The sequence below is a fragment of the Bicyclus anynana genome, chromosome 4 (assembly GCF_947172395.1).
Source record: "Bicyclus anynana chromosome 4, ilBicAnyn1.1, whole genome shotgun sequence".
Taxonomy (NCBI): Eukaryota; Metazoa; Arthropoda; class Insecta; order Lepidoptera; family Nymphalidae; genus Bicyclus; species Bicyclus anynana.
Genome location: NC_069086.1, coordinates 12,693,061 through 12,720,308, shown reverse-complemented (window position 1 = coordinate 12,720,308; position 27,248 = coordinate 12,693,061). Strand labels below are relative to the sequence as shown.

The following is a 27,248-nucleotide window of genomic DNA, read 5'->3' as shown; positions in this document are numbered from 1 at the left end:
GCATCGTACCGGAACGCTAAATCGCTTGGCGGTACGTCTTTGCCGGTAGGGTGGTAACTAGCCACGGCTGAAGCCACCCACCAGCCAGACCTGGACAAATTAAGAAAATCTCAATCTGCCCAGCCGGGGATCGAACCCAGGACCTCCGTCTTGTCACCGCGCATACCACTGCGCTACGGAGGCCGCGCTACGGAGGCGTATACGAAATTGAGATTATATGTAACAAATATCATCCGGTGCCTACTGGTTGATATCATACAGTAGGTAGATGACAGTTCTCAATTGATTTGATGTTTATTTTAATAGGTTGGTAATAAAAACCAAAATATTAATTAGGCCAGCTGGTGTGGTATAGGCACTACATCAAAAGTATAGTTTTCACAACACACCATCCAGAACTCTTAACTAAGTTCTTAATAACATGAAAAATGTTGTGAGGAATACGATATCTAATGTTTTTTTTTTTAATTGTATTTCTTTTCCTCTCTTTATTGCTTTATCTTGTATTTTTTTTTATTTTTACCTACCATTTAGATTTTAACTTTTTATCAAATGACATGTTTGCATTTTTAAGGTTTATAAAAAACTTTTATTATATCTATACTAGTATTATAAAGCTGAAGAGTTTGTTTGTTTGATTGATTGAACGCGCTAATCTCAGGAACTACTGGTCCGATTGGAAAAATTATTTCTGTGTTAGATAGCCCATTTATCGAGGAAGGCTATAGGCTATATATTAACCCCATATTCCTACGGGAACGGCAACCACGCGGCGTCAGCTAGTAATTACATAATTCAAGTAAATATTTCAGTCAACCCCGTCAAGCAACTACAATAATTCATGCACATCGCACGCCAGACAAAAATACAGCAACATTACTTTTATTATAATAAATTTTCTTTAAAGTTTCATATCTATTTAAAATATCTCGTCGCAAATGACGTGTTTCCCGTACGAAATGTGTATGAACCGCAAGCAATGCCTGGCGGTGGCTCATTAGCGGATTCCATCAGTTTTTGTCACGCAGACGACTTTGGACAATGTTGCTCTCACAAGATATTTGCATTTATTTTTGTCAAAATTTCAGTACATATAGGTACTCGTATGTTTAAGGAACGTTAAACTCTACGTGAACAAAATATTTTTTGCGAATTTTTTGTACTTAGTTTTGAGATGCACAATTTGAGGGCTATTGGGAAAGATTTAATACTATTAGATTTGTAGTGACACGTCGAAAGTGAGGTGCAGAAGTGTCTTAATTTATTTTAAACATCGAAACTAATTTAAATAAAATAATACCTACTTAAATATTGTCTACAATGTTTAGTTGTGTGTTCAGGAAGTGTAAAAACTGTATATTACATAAATATATAATGGAATTAAACACAAAATTGTGCATGTGTGTGCTAAGTGGAGCAGCTAAATTCGGATTCCATTTTGCGGTGAATTTGTAGGCACGTAACATATATATGTATCTATAAAATATCGTTGGCTTTTTTTGACCCTGTGACAGTAATTATTATCATCATATGTTAATGAGAACTAACGGCTTAGCTATCTGTCCGAGGCATTTTGGGTGTTACACCACCGATTTTCCAACTCCAGACAGACACTTTGGAATTTTTTTTTAGGAAAGAAAATCCTAATATTTTAAAGTCCCGCTCAAGACTCGAGTCCAGAACCTTGTGATCCATTACCGAATGCTAACTAACGAGGCAGCCTATCACCATATCATAAAGGGAAACATGTACTTATATTAATGCTAGTTGCTTTTTAAAATCGTACTACATTATGAGGAAAACTCCTCTGATTTGCGTGGGAGCAACATATTCACGTAATAAATTGTAATTTGAACGATAACTGCTCTAAAGATCTGCGATAAGCTCGTTGATACTGTAATTTTTTGCAATTTGCTACGCTCGGAGGGACGTGCTCATAAAGCAGTATGTGTACCCGCTTTTAGATGCTTTCACTTGTTGCTTTCGAATTGTCAATATGTCGTAAGGGCTTTATTAACTCACTAGCGGACGCACCGTGGTTTTACCCGCGTGGTTCCCAATCCCGTTGGATTACGGGGATAAAATATGCATACTAATATTTTAAATGTGAAAGTGTGTTTGTCTGTCAGTCTGTCCGTTTGTTTGTCCATCTTTCACAGCAAAATTGACATGCTTTTGCGTGTGCGTGCGTGGAGATATTTGAAAGGATGGAGAGTGACATAGACTCTTTCTAACCCCCACTTCTGTAAAATGTTGGGTGGTAGTTTGTATGGAGTATTTGTAGGGTAGGGTAGGTAGGGAAGAATCGCACGTAGGTCAAAGCGAAGCTTGACCGGGTCCGCTCCGCTAGTAGGGCATAAATATGTTAACTCGTTGATAATTCTTTTTTTTTTTTCGTGTCGAGTAAGTGCCGATGGCTCCATGTGGGACCACTACGGCGTTACCGGGGGAAATAAAATTTTAATGATGATAGATAATGCCCTGGATAACACACACACAGACACAGAATAAATAAGGTGTTACATTGGATGTATGTGTGGATGTCTTATGTATTGTATTATTTACTTTATTTAAGTGTCTGTCAGCTCTGTCTATGAGTGTTACGTAGTAGTACTAGAACTATGTCTCGATGCATGGACTTTTCAATAGCTTTGATAATATAAAACAAGTACAGGATATGATTCACTTCACACATAATTGTATCAAAGATTTACGGGATGATTCACATTATGTAGGCATTGATAACAGTCCGTACTGGCGAGGAAAATCAAAGAAAAAATATTTCTATCGCGGAATTTAAAAAAAAAATGTAGCAGCAAATAAACTGAAAATAAATATAAATATTGTACCTACTGATTTATAGATACATGCGAACCAGGCTTTCCCGGAAACATTTTAACGATCAGTTCTTACGAGTAAAATCGATCTCCCCATAACATAACGATTAATTAAAAAAATAAAGGTTATTTGATGAGAAGTATATACGAGTAAATGAACTTAAATTTAAATGAAACCTGATCAAATAGCAAATCTATACTAATATTATAAAGCTGAAGAGTTTGTTTGATTGAACGCGTTAATCTCAGAAACTACTGGACCGATTTGAAAAATTCTTTCAATGTTAGATAGCCCATCTATTGACGTAGGCTATAGGCTATATATTATGCCCGTATTTCTACGGAAATGGGAACCACGCGGGTGAAACCGCGCGGCGTTAGCTAGTATTGCTAATAAATCTCTCGATAGGTTCGCGTTTTATATGACTTTGTACGAGTTATAACCGACTACTATTATAGAAACATTAAAATAATAATAATCAATCCGATCCAACAAGAATTTTGTTTCTAAGCTGAGGCTAACTCTATAGCTACACAAAGACATTCAAGATGTCAAACGAGCAATGACCTCATGCTCTACATTGAGAAAAAAATGGTGCCCATTCATAGGTGTACCCACTGGCAATAAAACCGGCCATAACGACAGGTTGGCCGTGAGTTAATCGCCGAACTGTTAATTAAATTGTGCAAGCAATCGATATACTTATGTAATCACTGACTGGCATAGTTTTCATGTGGTGATCTCGTTAAAGGCGACTTTCACAAATGCCCGTGTACAATTTTTAATGCCCACCGTCCATGCGATATTATAAAATGTCTCAACTTGTTGTGAAAATGGGTATGTTTATGCTAATGGGAAAACTCGATTTAGTCATCTACACAGAGATTTTGTTATCTGAGTGCGAGGTTTCATATAATATTCTTTTATGTCGTCTACTATTATAACACAATAGAGGTAGTTGACTCTAACAAAATTTAATATAACAATATTAATTTCGTGTAGTACATAGAATAAGGGTCCGAAATATAACGATATCAATTAATAAAAGTTAAGGATTTCTTATAAAACTCAATTTAAAAATCAAGTATTTTACTTAACGTCAAATTAATTGCTGACTAATATTTTTGTCAAACGCTCCGTTTGTAAAGGATTTGTTATAGTGACGTCATTAAACAGTTGAAATATACACCAAAATGGCCGACAGACGTTTTGGCTAGTGTTGTCAAAAATATTTCTCTATCATTTTTCAATTAAGTAGGACGAAAATGAACAATTTAAGACCATTTAAAAAAATGTGTCAACTAGCCTATTGTATATTAGATAATAGTATATTGGCGTCGTGTATACGTTACTGATCATTAAAAGTCGGATCGTAATGTCGCTTTCTCAGTTGCTTTCCAATACTTTTACTTATTGATACCATTAGTAGTCCCTATGAGACTGTCGACGAACTAAACTATTGACTTTGTATATATTGGATAGAAGCAGACGTTACTTTGCAGAAGTTCATCATGAATACATAATAATTTATGCGGTAAGCATCCTCAGGAGATGTTGACCTTTGCAATTGCACGTTGTAGAGTCAACATCTCCTGAGGATGCTCCGTTTTCGGGGTGAAACGTACGTAGAGAGTATTTTGTCGGACCTTGGTGACGTCGCATGGGACCGTCGGCTTTTCGCGGATAATAACAAAATAAATAAATCTATACTAATATTATAAAGCTGTAGAGTTTGTTTGTTTGTTTGTTTGATTGAACGCGCTAATCTCAGGTACTACTGGTCCGATTTGAAAAATTCTTTCAGTGTTAGATAGCGCATTTATCGAGGAAGGCTATAGGCTATATATTATCCCCGTATTCCTACGGGAACGGGAACCACGCGGGTGAAACCGCGCGGCGTCAGCTAGTAATTATATATTCGTTACGACTTTGTGCACATTATTGTTTGTCTGATACAGAATTTTGTTACCAGGTAATAAAAAACTTATGTTTCTGAAAGGATTACTAGTTGTTTGTATGGAAACATTATTTTCGACACATTACGGCTGTGCCTAGATACAACAGTATTGGCATTGACGACCGTACAGTGATTCAACGTTACCTTAAAGTTTGCGCCAAAGTATTCGCCTACGTACATATAGGCCGGCAAAATTCAAGTCCGCTCTGATTACAAAGCGTATGTATAGCAGCGTAGTGTACAAAATCATACCAGCGGGGTTATATCTTATGTCAGCTACTGACGATCAAGTAATCTCACATGCCTGCAGCGCTAACGGCTTGACAACCAATGATAATTTTATACTATAGATTGGTTACGTCCCTACAAAATCACCGCAAAAAGTGATCCGTATATTAGGTTTAGGTCGCCATTGACGGTCAATATTCTCACGTTTCTGAAAATCAAACTGCAGTACCCACGCGACATACTATACAAGACATGTACGCAGTGACCAACACACGATCAATTATAGTCGTGGGTGCTACAGAAACGTGAGAATAATTGACCGTTTGTGGCTAGCATTAAAACACTGAGCGCCTTGTTGTCTTTAATTATATATTTAGGCATATGCATATATAGTTATTACACTTTTACACGTTGACTATAAATTTCCTCTTTTGAGCGCCTCATTTTTCTACCTCATGAAAAATGTGGCGTATGAGGCGAATGAGGTAACAGTATTTAATATCATTGTTGACAGCCGATAAAACTGATCGTGTGTTGGTCGCGATCGGCATAATGTCATGTAGGTACGTCGCGACCAACACACGATCAGTTTTATCGGACGTCAAGTGTGTAGTAGTGGTGAATATATTTATATGTCGCTGGTTTGGTTGATTTGATTGGACTGTATTGACAAGTGTCTGATTGGGCAAGTGTAACTTAACGATAAATTGATGGCAGGGATTTAAACTAAATCACAATTAGGTTTTTTTCATGTTATAGTTAAAACAAATCTTATAGCCTGTTCAGGGACCAGAGTAAACAATTGTAGCCCATTGCCTAATGTAAAACCAATATTAGTATCAATATCTCCGTTTATTCGACAGTCGGCCCCGGTGAGTCATAGGGCGGGCAACAGGGGTGTCCACCCCACCCCGGCGGCGACACCCCGTGACGTCACATCGCTCGTGACTCACGCCTCTGGCTAGAGCAGTCTGGGGCAAAATAACCTACACAACACTCATGTAGGTATATTTCATGAGCTTTTCATCCTTAAACGTGACAGTGTGGAGGCGAACTGCGCGAAATGGCAAACTTTGCTCATAAACAGTTGTAGGCAAAGAGATCAAAGAGAATATTTTTTTTCATTTTAAAAATATTTGCCATAACTTATAAATATGACTAATATTCCCATCCCATCAGAGCGGTGATAGCCCAGTGGATATGACCTCTGCCTCCGATTTCGGAGGGTGTAGGTTCGAATCCGGTGCGGGCATGCACCTCCAACTTTTCAGTTGTGTGCATTTTAAGAAATTAAATATCATGTCTCAAACGGCGAAGGAAAAACATTGTGAGGAACCTGCATACCAGGGAATTTTCTTAATTCTCTGCGTGTGTGAAGTCTGCCAATCCGCATTGAGCCAGCGTGGTGGACTATTGACCTAGCCCCTCTTATTCTGAGAGGAGACTCGAGCTCAGCAGTGAGCCAAATATGGCTTGGCTTCCCCTCCAACTAGTCGGGAAAGACTGTATTAGGAGTGGATACGATAGTAGTCCAACTAGGCAGGGATCGATCCACCACCTTTTGGTGATTAGTCTGATCACTTTTACCGTTGAGCTATTGAGCCTCTAATCTATTGTATGTCTGTGATAGAAATTAAACTTGTGTTTTGATACTTACTCAAGTCCATTCACCTAGAATATAAAAAAAATATTGCATTAAACGATATACTTACTTACATTTGATATTATTTAGGGCTCGGGTAATGGAATGTAGCGCAACTGCATTACGAACTAAATGGTTTTCCCATTACAACACAGATTTACGCTTTAAGTAAAGGTATTTCGATAAAATAAACATTACTCCACTCTAGATAGGAGGTGCAATAATTAGTATATATTACACCTCGAGTTAGTTTTGGGGATTGCTTCTTAGATACGAGTAAATTATACTCGTATACTTGAAGAACCTTCATCCTTGTAGATTCTGTTGATTACTTAGATATTAGAGATTTACATAAAAATCGACTATCCAAACGAACTTGTTAGTTATTCGGGGTTGGTTCGGTATCCATCCATATTCGGCTTACTGCTAAGCTCGAGTCTCCTCTCAGAATGAGAGGGGTTAGGCAATAGTCCACCACGCTGGCCCAATGCGGATTGGCAGACTTCACACACGCAGAAAATTAGGACAATTCTTTGGTATACAGGTTTCCTCACGATGTTTTTCTTTCACCGTTTGAGACACGTGATATTTAATTTCTTAAAGTGCACACAACTGAAAAGTTGGAGGTGCATGCCCCGGACCGGATTCGAATCCACACCCTCCGGAATCGGAGTCAGCGGTCATAACCACTGGGGTATACAAGTAGAATTAAAAACAAACAGACAACATTCGTTATACAAATAAGATAAAGAACAATTTAATTTAAGTTACATTCAGTAAAAAGTTTTAATCTAACCAGCGGCTACTTCCTACCTACCTTTATGTATACGTTAACATATCTGGTTAAGCAATTAAAATTATGTCATTTTGTCTACCTATGTGTATGTCGTAATGAATTACGTAAACTCAAGTAGGTAGGACTAGTCGGGGTACCTTTGTCAACGCCTTTCAATCTTGTAACGGACTTCCTTAATTTAATTACGTAGAAAATAATAATAAATAAATAATCAATCAGTTGAATAACGAGAACTACAATCTCTATAATTGACAGTGGTATGGATAGAAATAGCTTTAATTAGCGGCAGTTCATGGTGTATTAACTACATTTTTATTGATGCCATTTTCCGCGATAGTCTTCTTGCTGAGGGACTATCATAATTAGCGAGCCGTGATAACCCCTTCGATATGACCTCTGCCTTCGATTCGACATCAAACTTTTTACTTATGTGCAAACTAGACTTCCTTAATCTTAGACCTCCTTAATCCGGCCCTCTTGCAAAATCCGTTCTTAGTGGACGTCTATTATCTGTAAACTACCTCCCTGTCAAATTTCATCTTTGCACGTCAAGCGGTTACCGAGATTTCGTGATTATTGAATTTATATATTAAGATAGATTAAGACATAATATCACGTGTCTCAAACGGTGAAGGAAATACATCGTGAGGAAACCTACATTAGAAATTTTCTTGGTTCTCTACGAAGTTCTGTAGTCATTTTTGCAAATAAAGTTTTTAGTCTGTTAATCCACATGGAGCCAGTGGGTGGTGGACTATTTACTAACCCCTCTCATTTTGAGAAGAGACTCGTATCGTGCTGTGAATCAAATATGGGTGTCTGAGATGGAAAAAACGATAATAATTCACATGATCTACTTGTTTTTTATTTTCTTGGCGCCATTAAAAATGGCGATGTAAACATTTTAAAAGTAAACACGTAATTCAAATCGTGAAAGAACAAAACAAATGTAGTAAAAGTGTAAAATAAATAACCTACAGCGAAAGTATGAATGAAATGAGTCTTTAATTTTTCATCTTTCAGAAACGAAAAGTAAACATTTCAAAAGTCAATTAATTCGTCAAGGAATTGCCACGTACGATATAGTAAAATTGAAAAGGAAACGACCAACATTGAAAGTAGCTCGTTACGTAGTTATATTACGGCACCAAGTCAAGGAAATGAATAGATTGTCGGCTATCCGTGATCCATTCAAACGGTACAGATTATGATAGTATTGTCTAGTACGAGTATGTCTACATATTGACTGTTTTGCATAAAGGCTCTCCCAAACGGTTGTGTAAACAATGCCGTAAAAGTATCAAATCGTTGTAGCGGTATCTCTCGTTAATACATTTAGTATTACAAGACTTTACTATGACGGCACACCGTGAGTCTGCGATTATATCATGAGTATTATAGCTCGTACTAAAGCTCCTGACACGTTAATCCGTGTTTTAGAAATGGATTTTTTATATACTCGTTTTTAGGAACACAACTCAAACTCTCGTAAATACGTGCGGTAAAGTGCACCCTGCTAAAAGCAGAGGGCCTACTGTGGGAGTTTGATACTGTTACTATCGCGTTAACGTAAACGCGAATTTCTAAGGAATTGAAACAGCGCCATCTAGCGGCTCTACTGCACTACTGTTTCTATTCCATATAAATTCGCGTTTACGTTAACGCGATAGTAACAGTTTGAAAATATTGAAAACTCCCACTAGGCGCACTATTATGGTCCCTTATTTTAAGGTAGGTCGTCGATTTCTTTAACCACTCAGGTGTCAGGATTACACTCAACCCACCGATCCAATAGCTCTTTAGTGTATCTTCTGTGCTTGGCCTAACCGCCAATAACACTGCTGTCGTCACAGAGAGGATCCAAAGGAGAGAAACGTATACCTTAGCCAGTGATGTTCACCGTGCGGTTTTTATCTAATATTATAAAGGCGAAAGTTTGTGTGTAAGTATGTTTGTTCCTCTTTTACGCTACGGCTACTGAAGCAATTTGGCTGAAATTTGGAACGGAAATAGATTTTACTCTGGATTAACACATATGCTACTTTTCATCCCGGAAAAGTCCACGGTTTCCGCGGGATTTGTGAGAAAAGAATTACACGCGGACGAAGTCGCGGGCATCCGCGAGTATTTCATAAATAGTCACCGCAACAACAGCACGGTGAATATAAATTCACCGTGCGGTTGTTCTTCGTGTTGCAGACAGAAAATTTCCGAGAAGTTCCCGGGAACTCGTGACACGGGTGTAACTTCAAAGGACCCTTTGACGACAAATGACAACATTCACCATCACAGCTCTGTTAAAACCCCGTATATGTCAAACGAATCTTATTCATTCGTGCAGATAAAACCAGTTTTAGAATAAAGTTATCTGTGATCGGTATCAATGTCAAACAGTAGCAATACGCTGTTACATAATTTGGTGTAACACTCGGAACTAATAGTAATTTTATTACCTACTGATAGAGTAGAGCGCTATCTATCCTTGTGTAATTGATTTATATTGACTTCGTATGTGATTGAGCGTAACAACCTATATGATAAATTTGTTGTTCTTAGTAATGAAATATGTAGATACATGCCACGCAGGCCCAATGTGGATTGGCAGACTTCATACCAGAGAATTAAGAAAATTCTCTGGTATTCAAGTTTCCTCACGATGTTTTTCCTTACCGTTTAAGACACGTGATATTTAATTTCTTAAAATGGACACAACTGAAGATGGAGGTGCATGCCCCGGACCGGATTCGAACCCACACCCTCCGGAGGCAGAGGTCATATCCACTAGGCTCTCACGTCTCATCTCGTAGGAATACGAGGATAAAATATAGCACTAGTGTAGCTTCCCAACTATGAAAGAATTTTCGAATCGGTTCTTTCCAGAGCTTATTCGAAACATACAAAAAAAAAACAATTAAATCTCTCCTCTTTATGATATTAGTATAGATAAAGTGAAAGTTCAAATATAAACTAGATGAGAAAACGTTTTCAAAATAATGTTCGATTTTTACCATTATTGGATTCTTATCATTTCATCATTTACCTGATTATATCGCTCGATAATAAATTGTAAAGATTATTAAATTCAAGTGTATCTGTTGAAATCAAGCCACTGTGTTGTGTTAGGTCATTTCTAATATTGTCGATTCTTCGGACGCACCTATTGTTATCTTATCACGGAGGGCTGTAGCATTGTTGTCTGATAACGTATTGGATGAGTAACGAGTGCTAATTAATAAAGGCCAGGGCGTTCCTCTCGCGTGACTCATTATCGATCGGACGGATCTGCGACCCTGTTCCTCTTGGACTTAGAGGTTGCTGTAGCCAGACAAGACTTCATCCTACCTCTTTTTTTTAATTATCTACAAGTTAGCTTTGACTACAATCTCACCTGATGGTAAGTGATGCAATCTAAGATGGAAGCGGGCTAACTTGTTAATGATAAAAATCCACACCCCTTTCGGTTTTTACACGAAACTGAAGGCTAGTTACAACTTTACCAACAAAGAGTACCGCCAAGCGATTTAGCGTTCCGGTACGATGCCGTGTAGAAACCGAAAGGGGTGTAGATTTGCATCCTCCTAACAAGTTAGCCCGCTTCCATCTTAGACTGCATCATCACTTACCATCAGGTGAGATTGTAGTCAAGGGCTACCTTGTAAAGAATAAAAAAAAAACACTTTCTATAATATTAAAATCCGTTTGGTGCCGTCTGTGGACGCCTGCCATTAAATGTCGTATGTCTGGCCATCACAGTCTCGTTCTGCGACTCCGATGACGGAGACAAGATGAAACGGAAGTAACAATAACTCGTGAACACCGTGCGAAAGGTTAACGCCGGTGTAAACAATGGCGCCCGTGTTAATTACTCGTATTTTTTTCGCGTCGTTTTTTGTTTCATAATCAATAGACTGTGTGAATCGTAGTTGTACGCGTTCGCATTCGTTTTGCGGTACGCCAATGCAGTGTTAGAACGGTGCCCCATTAGTCCGTTGCGTTGCGTTGTCGCAGTTTCGACGATGCGTCGTTTCCATATATTTTAAACTAGCCGACCCCGTGTAGGGATAAAATATGTCTATGACACTCACAAATAACGTGACTTTTTTTAAAAAAAAAAAGAATATTTGCCATATTTAGACCAATATTTCCATTCCCCTCCAACTAGTCGGGAAAGACTGTGCTAGAAGTGGGTACGACAATAGAGCAACGGGGTGAGGATTGAACCACCGCCCCTCGGTGATGAGTACAACCGCTCTTACCGTAAAACTATTGAGGCTTTGTAGTAATAAAAGAATTTTTAAAATCGGTTTGTAAATCTGGAGATTACCTCTACAATACCAAAACTTTACATATTTATAATATTAGTATAGATGACATGCGTTATAGCGTTGCGTCTTCGCAGGCAACATTTCGGCGAACGACGAGCAGTGCTCAGTTTGTGTGCATTATTGAAACTAATCTGTCGCCTGGCATCACCAGGTGCGGCGTAATGCTTTAATCTGTTGCGACATCGCAACGGACGGACTAATGAGGCGTCGCCCTTAAAGGGAAAACTTCGCCACCTACTGCGTCGGACGTGTTCCGATGTCGTATTTTTGTTTTCAAATAAAACAATTGTGTTATACGGCGGGGATATAATGGGCGCGTTAGACAATACCAGCTTCATAACTTCATTTGAGATGTGTGCGTGAATGTTATAATCGCTTGAAATAGTTTTTATTATAAGCACAGTCATCGATATTTTTGTTGGCACAATAGAGTTGTTTATACTTAAATAACTTATTATATATTGTGTTATTAAACCGAGGAACACGTAAGTTAGATTCGTAATACTAAGGTTTTACGCGTTTCGTTTTTGCGATTTCTATTATTGGCATTTATTAGATGCGTACTATTACGCACTTGACGTTTATGTATAAACCTTAATTTTCTTAAAATAAGAACCTATGTTTTTTTTTTAAGTTGTTTGTTTCTCAGTCCATGTTAGGAGTAGAAAATAATCGTTTTAAACTACTATTTCCATGATATCACTATATTAAGTAAGACTTTTGTGCGATGAAAACATTAATTGTTTTTTTTTTTCTTTTTGTATTGTTTTTCACGTTAATGAGATGATTTAATTTGCAGTGTGCGAGCATACATTTTTGAACTAAAATTGTATTAAGTCATCCTTAATTGTACGTTAAGCAGTTATTTATATAAAAATAATGAATATACCTACATTCAAACTGATTTATACATTAGAAATAATTAACGCGTCTATATGTATAAAACAAAGATGTGAAGCAACGACATTGGCATTCAACTGAGACGCTTAGATACCAATACTTTATTACAAGGCCACCGTTCGTAATCACGAAACCAAATCATCGTCTTGACACCACTACAAAAGGCACAGAGCAGTATTGTTTTTGTCGACACGCTTCACTCGTTCAGCGCTGTTACTTATCAAATAATATAGCAGACATTCCCGTGGGAATATGGGGGTAAAATATAGCCTATGACACTCGCAAATAACGTGACTTTTTATTGGTGAAAGAATTTTCTAAATCGATTCAGTAGATCCAGAGATTATACCTTTACAAACCTGCAAACATATATACACTTTACTTCTTTATTAAATTAGTATGTATAGATAAACTAAAAAATAAGGTAACGTTCCATGGTATGTATATTGTCACATACTTGCAAAATAACAAGGACGGTAGAAGGTACATACCTACTTATAGTATATTAAAAATGTATCTTAAAGGCGAATGTAACAGTACTATAGAGATAATAGAAGCCTAACTCCACGGTCAAGGGGTCAGACTCAAGGGCGCGTGGATTGACCCTATGACCTCGCAAGGTTATGGGTTCGATTTCCGCCCACTGGTCTATAGACGTACCCGCTCACAAACACAAATCAAATTCTGACTAATTAACGGGGAAGAAAACTGGCTGTATGGCAGATCATGTCTGGTAATCTTCAAAAGCAATTTTTCCACGTAAATTGAAGTTAACTGGTAGTCACTTATATCATAATGTATGTCGAATTCGTGCGCACCCATACATTGAAACAAAATGTACTACTTGTACTCGTTACACGAAGTTCATGCTTTATATTTTTACCTAGACAGGGAAAACAACACGAGCAGAGAACGGGGAGTGTTGATCGATTGTCAAGGAATTCCTTAACCCCACATCCTGTAGTCACAAGTTCAGGACTCTGTTCGGAGTTTTTCTCTCTACCCTGCGATGGACCCAGCACCCGCACGGTGAATTCATGGAATGCTAAGATATTCGTCTCCCCTTTATAAAAATAGCATAGTCATATCGTATCTTATGATTAAAATAAATACAATAAAAATAAAACAATATAAACTTGATTTTACCTGTAACACATTACAACTAATAATACAATGTTGATTTTAGCGTACCTGCAGCTGTTTCTTTCCGTTTAAAAGTTCAATGTCACCGCTTGTTCTATAATATTACGTGGATTAGTTGTAACATACGCGTATAGGAAGTGTAGCGTGTGGGCGGTAACTTTAATTTAAGCAATTGCCCACACTGAATATTTGACATAGTTTTAACCAATGATTATTTTATACTATAGACATGTTACGTACCTGCAAGATCACCCCAAAAAGTGATCTGAATTTAGCGACTCCACTGAGCGCACACATGCACAATTTTGTGTTTACATACATTATATATTTAAATTATACATTAAATCTAAACACACAATTTGAGATTGTAGACCACATTTAGGTTTTATGTATTTAAATTCTTTCGTTGTAGTAATAATAGTGTCCTGTCTGTAGTAAAAAATATCGTTGGTTTTAAATGCTTTATAAAAAAGGCAGTCGTGTTATTTTAGATTCTCCTATTAGCTATTCGTATAGATGTATCCGTATCACTCAGTATCGTCTATACATATATGGATGGCTGACGCGTTACATAAGATCGTGAACTGTATACAATTAAACATCTTCTATATTATATACAGTTATCATTAACACAAATTAACTTGAAAACTTATTAAATTAACGTAGTCTTTATATAGATCGTGGACGTCATGGTACGCATTATAGGCCTGTCATGTACTTTGCGAGTATTAAATATTAATCAACCAATCAGAGGGGCTAGTGTCAGTTTGATATTGTTACTATCGCGTTAACGTAAACGCGAATTTCTAAGGAATTGAAATAGCGACATCTAGTGGCACTACTGCACAACTGTTTCAATTCCATATAAATTCGCAGCAGGCAGGTCATCTCCCGGACAAAAATCCAGGTGGGGGTACGGGCCTCGAGGCTATGCCTCCTTGTCAGGGTAAGGCGCGGGGGATCTTGTTCCCCCGGTCATGTTCTTCCAGCCCCTTTCGGGGCTGAGACCTTTCGGCCTAAGGATAGTCGACGATGTCAATCATGTGCCCCGCGCGGACTGCAATTCGCGTTTACGTCAACGCGATAGTAACAGTATGAAAATATTGAAAACTATCACTAGGCTCGCACTCCACACAGAAAGTTGGAATAGTATCCTTCTATCCTTCGTATACCTACATGAGTGATGAGTTCATGAATTGGTCTATATTTAACAGAAAGTTAAATCTTGTATTAGTAGATTAGTATTTAGAAAGTAGGCATTTCATAGACATTGTCTATCTAATATCTGAAAATGGTATACGTTATATAATAAAATGTATACCAAATTGGTATACGTTTTATTAAACTTGAGTCTTTCCACGAGACCTTTATATCTCCATGGATATAAATATGTATGTAATAATATTATCCTGGTTTATTTATGTAACTCAAGTGCCACAATACCAATATGCTATTCGTGTCAATGATCTAATTAAAACGAGCGCTTGTAAACAAAGTCCTTATGAAACGTTTGACCTCCTCGCAGTAGCCATTAGTGTTTTTGATGTTGAACGAAAATCTATGCAGTTTACTTAGCCACTAAATAATTAATACAGCCTTAATTTAAACATTACAAGACAATCAAAATAGTGAAAATGAGAACTGAATAAAAAAAATATTAATAATAAACATGGAGAGACAAAAATAAAAAAAAATATCAATTGAAAATAGCTGTATTCTGCTTAGATTATTGTAGTTGGTTGTTCTTCTAATGTTGTCTTGTCTTGAGTACGAGTTTGTCGGATTAATCGAGAAGTGCTAGTATGTAGATATGCAATATATAAACATATCAAATATATCTATCGCTGAGCTATTGAATTGATAGAATATTTCCGGATACAAAGATGTAAGGTATATATATTGTATTACCATATATTATATATATGGTATAGTATATTACCAAATATTATACATACAATATATATATATAAAAAGGTTCAAAGGTACGAGTATTCGATCAGTTCAAAAGTATTGTCGAAAATATGTCTCATTGAAATGCAAGGAACATTCCAACAAATATGGGCCGTTGATTTAATAATAGTATATATTAGTGAGGACTAATAATAATTTGCCAAGGTAACATCAGTACACGAGTCGGTTACCGCTTCGGCTGTGTTCGGCATACTGATGATGGTGCGCACATTCCATTGGAGCATTCCGATTTAAGCGCCGGTCACTTGAACATTTCGTACCCATACTTGAGTACTCAAAGTCTCAAATACAGAGTACACTTGAGATTAGCATGAGTGTACTCTGCACACATTGTATTAAGGTACACTTAAATGCAACAGTTTAATGGGACTGTGTTTGTTTGAAAAAGATTTTTTAGTTGATTTGTTTATGTAGGTTTTCTTTTTTTTTGATGTTTGCTCGCAAAGGGATGCTTTTAACATCCTGATTATAAATATAGATTGCATATTTTCATTATTTTTTGGCTTTTGTGAGTCTTAGCAGCTGTACAGATGACAATCCATACAGTTGCTTAAGACTACCGAGATAGAGATAGAGATTTAAGATGAACCGAGAATCAAAATACCTACTCGGTATCTTATCTGTTAAACTGTTTGGTATTTGGCATGACCTATATTTACAGGCTTATGAAAACGTACAGTTTTTGAAAATGATCGAATTAAGAAAATAATTTATTTACTCGTACTTACAAATGTTTTAAAAGCATGATACGATACTAAATTTGGTATGATGTTATATATGATGAAATTACGGTATGATACTAAATTTGTATTTACCTTGTCAATTAGAACTTTAAACCGTTGCAATCATATAATAATTAAAAATTTAAACGGGACAATAAATAAAAAAATAAAGTAATTTAATTCCATTAGGTCCCCCAGACGTTCAAAGCGCCAACGTCATGTTTCGCTTAATGAAGTCCCTGTACTCGTCGACGCGTTTGCAAGGAGGGGGGAGGGGGGTGAGAACTTAATGGCTCTAGGAATAGATGCCGCATTAATATTCCGCCAAGTTAATGCACTTTTAGTCATACAGTGCACTTTTAGTGGCCATGGATACGCTTGCGGTTGTCACCAGGCCAGTTCTCCCACGTCTGGTTAGGGCGATGTCTCACTAGTACGTTGCGTTGCGTCGTCGCAACGGATCAACGCATTGTATGCCACACATGGTTTTGCATTGATGCACGACGTCGCAGCGCAAGAGGACGACGCACGCACCCAGTCAGTCTCAACGATGCATACAAAACAAGTGACCACTGTCCGTCGCCTGCGACGGCTCAACGATTTTGTGTGTCATGTCATCTATAATAAAAAAATTAATGTATGAAATGTATTGCTAAGCGCAAATCTCGAAAACAGCTGAACCGATTTGGCTAATTACTTATTTAGAATATTCCTTGAAGTACGACGATGGTTTTTACGGAGAGTTTTGGGAGTAGGGAAGGGTAGGTGTAGGGAAGAAGTGCACAATAGTCAAAGTGAAGCATGACCGGGTCCGCTAGTTTAAATATGTGGAATACGACGCAGCGTCGACGCTGCGACGTTGCATCGTAACGCAACGCACTAATGGAACATCGCTCTTAGAGTGCGATCTTACTCGTAGTTGATGTCTAGTAGGGACAACGAACTGAATGAAAACGGATTATAATATACTCGTATTGGCTACCGTTGCCAGCATACTCGTATGAAGTTATAGATAATTTTTAAGATTATCTATACTATAAGTAGGTGTAGATTATCTATGCATCAATGCATTAAGTTTGCAATATAAACAATAATAATTCAGATTTTTCCTTACAACATTTATCTATCTCCAATGTTTTTGTTATTTATGTTAGGCGTTTTTTTCTTGTGAAAATATGAATATTTGGATATGCATAATAGGTAAATTACGGAACATTTTATGAAATACAGAAATAAAAAAAAAAATTGAGTTGTCAAGTCTATCTTGCACCGGTACTTGTGCACCGAGACAGTATTACTTTAGAGCATAGGTTCTCAACGTGGACGATAACCTTTGTAAGCTTTCAGCGGGTCAGTATAGGCGACGTAAAAATACATACAAAATATGTCTATTTCACCCCCTTCTTATTTTTTTTTCGCAATAAAAAGTGTCCTATCCACTTCTCCGTATTATGGTTTTAAACCGTGCCAAGTTCCATTTGAATTCATTCAGTAGTTTTAGCGTGATGCTCGAATAACAAAAAAAAACACGGGACAGACAGACACAAAAAATATTTTGAGCTTCAGTATCGATTATATGCCCCACAACTAAATTTTTAAAATATCTTCAATGTACAGAATTCGTATTATACCTAAGTTTAGATTCTAGATGGCGTCAGTTATTCCACGGTAACGTTTGGTGTTACAAAGGGTATAAGTAAAATCTCAAATTGCGAATAAATTTATAGAATTCGACCAGTTTTATTATAAGTATAAATATAGACAGTTCTCGAACGGGATGATTTGTATAGGTAGTAAGGTTGAGAACCTATGCTTTAGAGTCTCGTCGTGCGGCCGGAGAGGATATTGATAACAATTGCAACAATGAATCACTGCGAAAACTATTTCCTTCAAGAAATCTCACTGGCTCCGCTAAGGCTGAGCGCACAATGGAATTTTAATAAGTTAACATCATGCCCTACTGTTTGACGCGAGCCCCACTTTTGGTATAATAAGCGCTTTAACAAATCCGTGCAATGTAAATTAGGAACCTTCACTGTTATACGGTTTATGTAGGTAAAACATGCACAGGACACAAAGCATGTAGGGAAGTATTGTCACAGAAAACATATGTACAAGGTATAATTGTTAACAAGAGAGAAAACAGCCCGAAATGAATGTAGGAGCTGTCTTTTTTATGACTATTAATTATTATTTTAGCTTACTACACTACACTTTAGGTGTTGTAGTTGTATGTAGTAAAGTTTAGTAGACGTTTATTTATTTACTAGCGGACGCCCGGGACTTCGTCAGCGTATTCAGTTTTTCACAAATCCCACGGGAACCATGGATTTATCCGGAATTAAAAGTAACCTATGTGTTAATCATTTATCTTCGTTTTAAATCGGTTCAGTAATAACGGCTTTATAGAGTTGCTAACTTCCACACAAACATCCATAAACGTTTATAATATTAGTAGGATTATAGATAAAAATCAATTGCCAAAATGTAGAGTACTTGCATCGCTGGCTGGACCAATTTTGAAAAAAGTTATTGTATTTTAGAGTGGCATTTCATAACAAACAAATAAACCTCGCTTATTGATGTAACTTGTTCTATAGCATTATTCTGTGAAGAAGTCGTGTCTAGTTATACATTTTTACAAAAAACGTGTAGTTAGGTTCCTCATAGCGCTTCGATCGAGTTATTTTTCTATTTACAATTTCTACTATTCCGAACATAAGAGTACAAGGATTGTTAAGATATCAAGCTTGATCTAAACTATCCCTTAGAAGTAATGAGAAGCGACAGTGCAGTATGCAGGACGTATAATATAGAGTAGTCCGCAATAGGTTAACAATAGTAGGATATTGCCCGATGTCAGCCGTGGTTCAATATCGACCGACACGAACATGGAAATTTTAATAAAAGAGCAATAGAAATGGCGTGTTCCACTCCAAATTAGAAAGACGAATGTCGCAGATGGATACCTTCCATCTGAAGTGTCGAGATAGAGTGAGTGAGTAGGTACCTACTCCAATATAAAAGCAAAAAGTTATAATTTAAACAAAAAGTTGTGGACGGGTCGAACGCCACCAGTTCACTAAAGCCGACCGTACGACGAGCGCCTCATGCAAGCCACAAACGGTCAATAATTCTCACGTTTCTGTAGCATCCACGACTATAATTGACAGTGTGTTGGTCACTGCGTACATGACATTAGTAGTATGCCGCGTGGGTACTGCCGTTTGCTTTTCAGAAACGTGAGAATAGTTGACCGTTTGTGGCTAGCATTATATCGCAAGTCGCTGCATCCCAATCGCTCCCCCTTACTGACTCCCACTTTCACGGAAATAAGTCGCGCCACCTAGCGTAGGCACGAGCCAACATATGATCGAGCGATGTCATATGCGTCTCAGACTACTATTTCACTAATCGAACGTAACGACTTAGTTGAAAATTACAATACAGAGGATTAAGGTATTATGTTTTTCTTGAATTTTAGAGATGTATTTGTCACCTATGCGGCGATAAGATCCCACGTACACGCCATTTCTATTATATTAAGATTCCTATGGTCGCGGCGCACGCAAAGCGTTGGAAATATGGATTGTTATTATAACAATCCATGTTTCGTTGTCCCCTCCCCTGTCCCCGTGGAATATGTAACGAAATGTTTATATATGAACAACGACAACTTCGATTAGTGCAGTCATGTGAAAATGATTTTCATGTTTTGATTAATTTGGTGATGGAATAAGAAATTATTTCGCACTACTTAATTAATATCTGAATCACAGGGGACTATTAGATGAATTTGATAGAAATACTTGTATGTTCTGCAATATACATTTGATTACATACTTACCTATAACAGATCTGATATTTTAAGCATAATAAAAAAACGGTTTTTTTAATACCATGACGATACAAATAATTGCATTAGTAATTTTTAATTAGTAAAAAATTTCGACTTTGTAAAATTTTCAATTATTTTTCTTATATTGAAATTTCAGCAGATTAATTACAGGACATCCTGTATGTTAGCGATATAGCGTATGTTACTCCCTGATAATAATTTAGCTTTCAATTGGTAAAATTCGGCGGTTCCGTAATTTCAAAACCTAGTCGTAACAAACAATACAAAAAAACAATATAATAGCTATTACTTTGCATGTCCTGCGCCTTTCAACTTCAGCTTCAGGTGGTTGATAACCTTAAGTCCAATATTAGGCCTATAATGGTAAGCGTCCACTGATTCGCACCGAACGCGTCTCATCAAACGGATTTATAATTGTAAGGTAGATAAAATCCGTACGATGTGAATCAGTGGACGCACTTCATGCGACGCGAAAATCCGTTTCATGCGACGCGTCCGATGCGTACGATGCGGATTTGTGGACACCTACCATAATAGAGCGACGAGTTATTTAAAAATTGTGACAGGAAAACTGTTTAATTAATAATAACAATTATGTATTATGTTAATAGACATTAATTTCGTAATGGTTATCACGTGGCGGTTTCAGACGAATATTAGCTGTTTTTAGAAAAAAAAACTGCTGTAATAAGGGTCGCCTGCAGACTTATTATCTTTAACGTATGCTAGTTAACATACTAATAAAACCGTCATCCGGTGCTTACTGGTGGATATCTCACAGTAGGTAAATGACATTTTGTCAATTGATTTGATGATTATTTTAATAGGTTGATAATAAAGACCAACATAGTGAATAGACCAGCTGGTCATGTAGAGGTAATAAATAGTGGGCTGCCTATAATGATGATAATATTATTGCATTCTCAGTAAAGATACGCAGGTATATCAATCGAACTGCTTCAGAAAATTGTCCTAATTTAGCTTCCATACTTTCATCCACACATACAGGACAAGTAAAAGCTTGTAATAAAGTTTATGTTTACGTGTCATTGTCCTCAGCAAGCCTGAGTCAAGCACGAGTCAAGGACACACTCGTGTTATAGGAGGCGCTTCGTATGCGTTTTTGCACCTTATCTATACACTGATAACATACTGTGGGGTAGACGGATACTGATATTTTGATGTAGGTATGTATATGTATTTCTGCGCAGTTTATTAAAAATAAATGCAATCTCTTAAAGCAGGAAACGCGTAGGTGGATTTTTTTTTTATTTTGTTTTATAATGGTTTAGGCCCAATCTGCTGGCTTATTCGCTAACGCGGTATCTTTCGGAAAATAAAGTCAAAAGAGTATTTTTGATGATATTCGTGCAATGCAACTTTTTTGAGTTATGTAAAATTGGTATTAGATTATTAGTAGGTAGTAGGTTGCAAAATGAGGTTTATTAAAACACGAGTGTTTTAGTACCATAAAATATTTTTAAAATGCCCTGCACTGTACTCATCAACCTAAGGTAAAGAGATAGCAAACCTTTCGTGGTGAACGTACCATTTCTTATCACAAATATATACTCAAGAGGCACAATTATCCGCCCACTTTAATATACCCGCATCATTTTAAAGAGGGCGTATAATTGTGCCTCTGAGTATAGTTGACTAAGAGAATGAGAAGTAACAAATTAAAAAAAAAATAACGGTTAAGAAAATGTTCATATTCGCCTTGACTATTTTAAGATTTCAGTTTCATTTGCCTTATCATATTGAGCCAACATTTATTGTTTTACCCGACTGAGAGTTCGGGCGTGTCTTTTTGTTTTGTCTGAATAGATCCATATGTGCGGTTTCAATATAAATACATATTATTTAAAATGTATATTGTTTATTATTTTTAACATTACTCATAAGCTTTGTAATAAAAACATTCATTGTGGTGTGTTCAGCAAACGAGATATGAGTTTTGCGTCAGTTCCTGATGACCGCATATCGCGATCCGCATCCTCCAATTTTCGCCGTCATGACCCAGTTGTAATGATGCGTGAGTTTAGGTTCGATTCCCGGACATAAAACATGCGTCTTAATTTTATGGGATATTATTTTGTCTTTTGTGAAGATTTTGATAACCATATTTTGTTAATGCAATGTGGAGTAAGCCAAACTGAACTCTACTATATTATAGTATACCTATACGTTTATACCTACGTATAGAATAAAAACATACCGTCATTATAATTCTAACGTCTGGAACATTTTTATAATTGATTACTATCAAGTTAATTTTCCGTGAGTAGCGTCATCTTCATGATACGCTAATTTTTTTTATTTACGAAAATTCTTGATTCTGGTAGCTAACTGAGTTACCAGGTAATGAAAGCGTGTCGGAAAGAGATAATGTACAACACAATTTGTAGGACATTGTTGCTGTTAAGTTGTATAATTATTAATTAAGCAACAGTAAAAAAATAGCTGACTATTAATTAGAAGTAGGCGGAAGATCAATATGAATACAGAATAATTGATTTCTTTTGCTATTTTTGGGAAATACCGCCAGATCAAAGTGGTCATAATAAACAAAATAAATGAACAAAAAAGATTTCCTTGATTGATTGACGTGTCACATAATATTCAAATTAAAGTTAAAAATACCACAATCACAGGTTTTTTTTTTAAATATTATAATTATGCATTACAATTTTTTTAGATTGTTGATGGATTATTTTATATTTATTTAATTTTTTGTAATGTTTATTTTTTGACTGCATGTAGCAGTGAAAGCTTTCTTCAATTGCAGCAATTATACCCTGTCTCTGGCCGTTCATTGCCATGTTTTTCTTTAGTTACAATAACAATGTAATAATATAACTTTTCTCTTGTTACAGGATCAATATGATAACTTAGCCGCCCATACACACAAAGGAATTGAATTCTTAGACAAATATGGAAACTACGTGAAGGACAGATGCGCGATAGAATTAGAATATGCAGGGAAACTCAGGTAATTTAACCATTTGCCTTGATCTTGATCTTTTACTGCAACGTAAAATTACTGTAGTTGCATTATTTCTTAATAACTACTTGTATTTTTCGATGTCTATAAATAAGTAGAGAACATCGTACCAATAGAATGAGAGTTTGTTTGTTAGTTAACGACTACGCCTCCAGTGAAAAGCTATATTATCAGCAAGTAATACAAGTTATATTTTATCCCCGTGTTCCCACGAGAACGGGAACTACGGGAGTGAAACCGCGGGAGTCAGCTAATCACACTAATGATAATTATTATACATATAGGCGAAAGTTTGTGTGTGTGTGTTAGTTCCTCCTTTACGATGCGGCTACTGCGAAGCGATTTGGCTGAAATTTGGGGTAGAAATAGATTTTACTTTTGATCAACACATGGACTACTTTTCATCCCGGATAAATCCATGGTTCCCACGGGATTTGTGAAAAACAGAATTTCTTACGAACGGTACATATTAAAAATGACATATCCATTTCACATATCCATATTACATAATAGTATATAACATAATGTAATATAGTGTTATGTAAAAATAAAAGGATATACATATATGAATAAATTAAATAGGATGCCATCTAAACCTGTCTCGCTAGTTTCTTATGCTAATCTGTAGAATGTTCACTTTCACTATACCATTTTGAATACATATTAGCTGATATATTATTCTTGGTTTCTATAATAACTATAATTATTATAAACTAATTATTATAGAATAGAATAGAATAGAATATCTTTATTTGTCCACACACAAATAAAATAAACAAACAGAACATACTAAAATCTGGCCGTGGACAAAAAGGTATCCACCTCAGCACGAGGATAGGATATTTTATAGGATATTCAAATTTTACATATTCACGGTACATCCCTGTATTTGGGTCACAAAAATTGATAAGTATACTAAATTTCTACTGGATTGGTCCAGTACATTTCGGAAAAAACAGACAGACATTAAAATGTGCGCTAGTGATATTATATGGGTTTCGTTTTTGTACTACGTACCTACGTTCGGAACCGTTTGCAGATATGCTAAAATAAGACCAAATATAGCTGAATAAAAAAGAATGGTGTTTAATGTTCTATACCAGAGCACTGCGGTATCGCTCGCGTGGTTCCCGTTCCCGTAGGAATATGGGGATAATATAGCCTATAGTCTTCCTCGACAAATGGGCTATCTAACACTGAAATAATTTTTCAAATCGGAGCAGTACTTTCTGAGATTAGCGCGTTCATACATACTCTTCAGCTTTATAATATTAGTATGGATATTATGTTGTGCGCTATTAATCCATTGGTGAAAGAATTAATAAAATCGGTCCAATAGTTACTGAGCCTTTTCATAAAAAACAAACGAACAAAGATCGAATCTTACGTCTTTAAAGTATTAAGTAAGTACCTATACTTATATGTATATAGCCTCAATAGCTCAACGGTAAGAGCGGTTTGACTCATCACCGAGGGGTGGTGGTTCGATCTCCGCCCCGTTGGTCTATTGTCGTACCCACTCCTAACACAGTCTTTCCGACTAGTTGGAGGGGTATGGGAATATTGGTCATATTATAAAAAGATAAGGCTAATATTCTTTTAAAAAAAATGTATTACACATACATCAGTTACATTAATACCGTTAAGTTTCATTAACCATTAACTCTGTTGATGAAAGGGTTTGGCCCAAAAAAGAAAAAGAAAAACATATTTTCGTCTGTATGGAAATTTCGTCTGTGGAATATTTTTAAATCACATTATGTCATACGTACTTACTTGGGAAAGCCGAAAAGATGCGAGCATCATTATAATTTACGGTTGCCTAAATTGCGACTTAGCTTAGTATAGTCATTATGATATCAGAATAGCGTCAGCTTTCATCTATTAGATTACAATCATTAATGTTCTTAATCCTATTAAATATGTAAAACTACAAGTTATTATTCTATTGAGTCGATTTCATTGGAACACTCTAATTTCGATTACTTTTTTCAATTTTACATAGGTATTAGGTAGGTACAGTGGCGTGCATAAGGTTTTAACTAGGCTATGCACTATAACTAAAAATTGGAAAATTCCTTGTCCAACTGTATTCTATGGTTCTACTACATATGATTCTACTACATAGGGGTTTGAAAAAAAATACCTAAATTGTGTTTTGTTAAATTATGGTATTGCCCCACAGTAGGCTTTTTTTAATTTAAGCGTGATTTAATGACAAATACATCTGAAGTTTTGCATTTATAAAAGCTAGAGTCAATTATATACCAAATGTAATTCGATGAAGCCTTTAAGAGTGACAAAATACCTCACTTTATATTTGATTTACATTTATTAATTTTAAAAAAATATTTAAGTGTGTATTCCCCAAGTATTTCCCGCACTGAGGCACATGATGCAATGAGGAAAAATTTTATAAGTCTGTTTTGTTCATATTATACGAGTCACGACATAATATGCGAACTTCTATATTTTACCCTCATTCGCACGAGAGCTTTTTTAAAAAAGCGTTCAAATACAACATGCATTCCCAAGTATATGTTCACACGACAGCGTTTTTAAAAAAAGGTGCTTTTTTTCAAGCAGTATTACATTTTTTAATTTTGGGCGTTGGAAACCGACTTCCTTTAACTTCATACTATATTTGAACGCTTTTTTAACGTCCTTTAAAAAAAACTCTCGTGCGAATGAGAGTTTAAACGCCTGAATGGATATACTATCAATATTGGATAGAAACAGGCATTACTTTGCGGAAGTTCATCATGAATAGATAAAAAAATATTTATTTTGCTATCATCCGCGAAAAGCCTATGTCAAGCTCTACAACGTGCAATTGCACATTGTAGTCAACATCTCCTGAGGATGCTCCGGTTTCGGGGTGAAACGTACGTATTTTGTCGGACCTGGGTGACGTTGTCGCATGGGTCGTCGACTTTTAGCAAAATAAATGAATTTTTATCTATACTATCAATAGTTCAGATTTCTTTTTATTAAAAATTTTTGTAATTGAATAATCATAATTATCATTAAAATACTGTTTATTTCAGGAGGCTCGTCAAAAATTATCAACCCAAAAGAAAAGAGGAGGACGAATATCAGTGAGTTCACTTTGTATTATTTCATTGGCCTTCCCATCTCGTGTGTTTTTATTGATATTTATTACAAACTTGTTTCGTCGTTTATTCTCTCAATCGGGCTTGACGTCGACACGTACTCTTTATTTGACTTATTCTTCCTTATTGTTTTTGTTTATGAATACTTATTGGCTTAATAAACATATTATATATGTATGTATGTACCAACCGACCGCTTGTCTATATTTTTTGTATTACGTTTTTGCATCATCATCATCATTATCCACCCATATTCACTGCTGAGCTCGAGTCTCCTCTCAGAATGAGAGAGGTTAGGCCAATAGTCCACCACGCATTGGATGATTGCGGATTGGCAGACTTCGCATACGCAAGAGAATTGAGAAAATCTGGTATGCAGGTTTCCTAACGATGGTTTTCCTTCACCGTTTGATATACGTAATATTTAATTTCTTAAAATGCACACAACTGAAAAGTTTTTGCATACCTACCTTTTAATAATTTAATCTACTGTAATCGATGACTTGTATAAGAATAAAATGAAAAAATACACCAACTTTTAAGCAGGTATATTACCTGATTCATGAAACTCAAAATTGCACTAGCTCTACGATTATGTTAACATTTAGTTTTTTTTTTGTACATTTTCGTTTTTGTTGTCTAATTTACGCATGGTAGAGTTTTTTTATAGAGTTTAGCACCCTATAGAAAGCCTACATTAATTCCGCGGTTACACATGATAAAAAAATTGTCACTTTCGATATCTCACAC

General features: G+C 36.2%; 1 protein-coding gene across 3 annotated transcripts in view; it reads left to right on the top strand.

The window, feature by feature from the left end:
* Positions 1-27,248, top strand: part of LOC112050179 (formin-binding protein 1-like) — a 100,882-nt gene that overhangs the window by 56,377 nt on the left and 17,257 nt on the right. For all 3 annotated transcript variants that reach the window (XM_052891505.1, XM_052891504.1, XM_052891506.1), the window contains exons 2-3: positions 23,258-23,373; positions 26,433-26,483. In XM_052891505.1, coding sequence (XP_052747465.1) covers positions 23,258-23,373; positions 26,433-26,483 — 167 coding nt within the window. The remainder of the gene's footprint in view (positions 1-23,257; positions 23,374-26,432; positions 26,484-27,248) is intronic.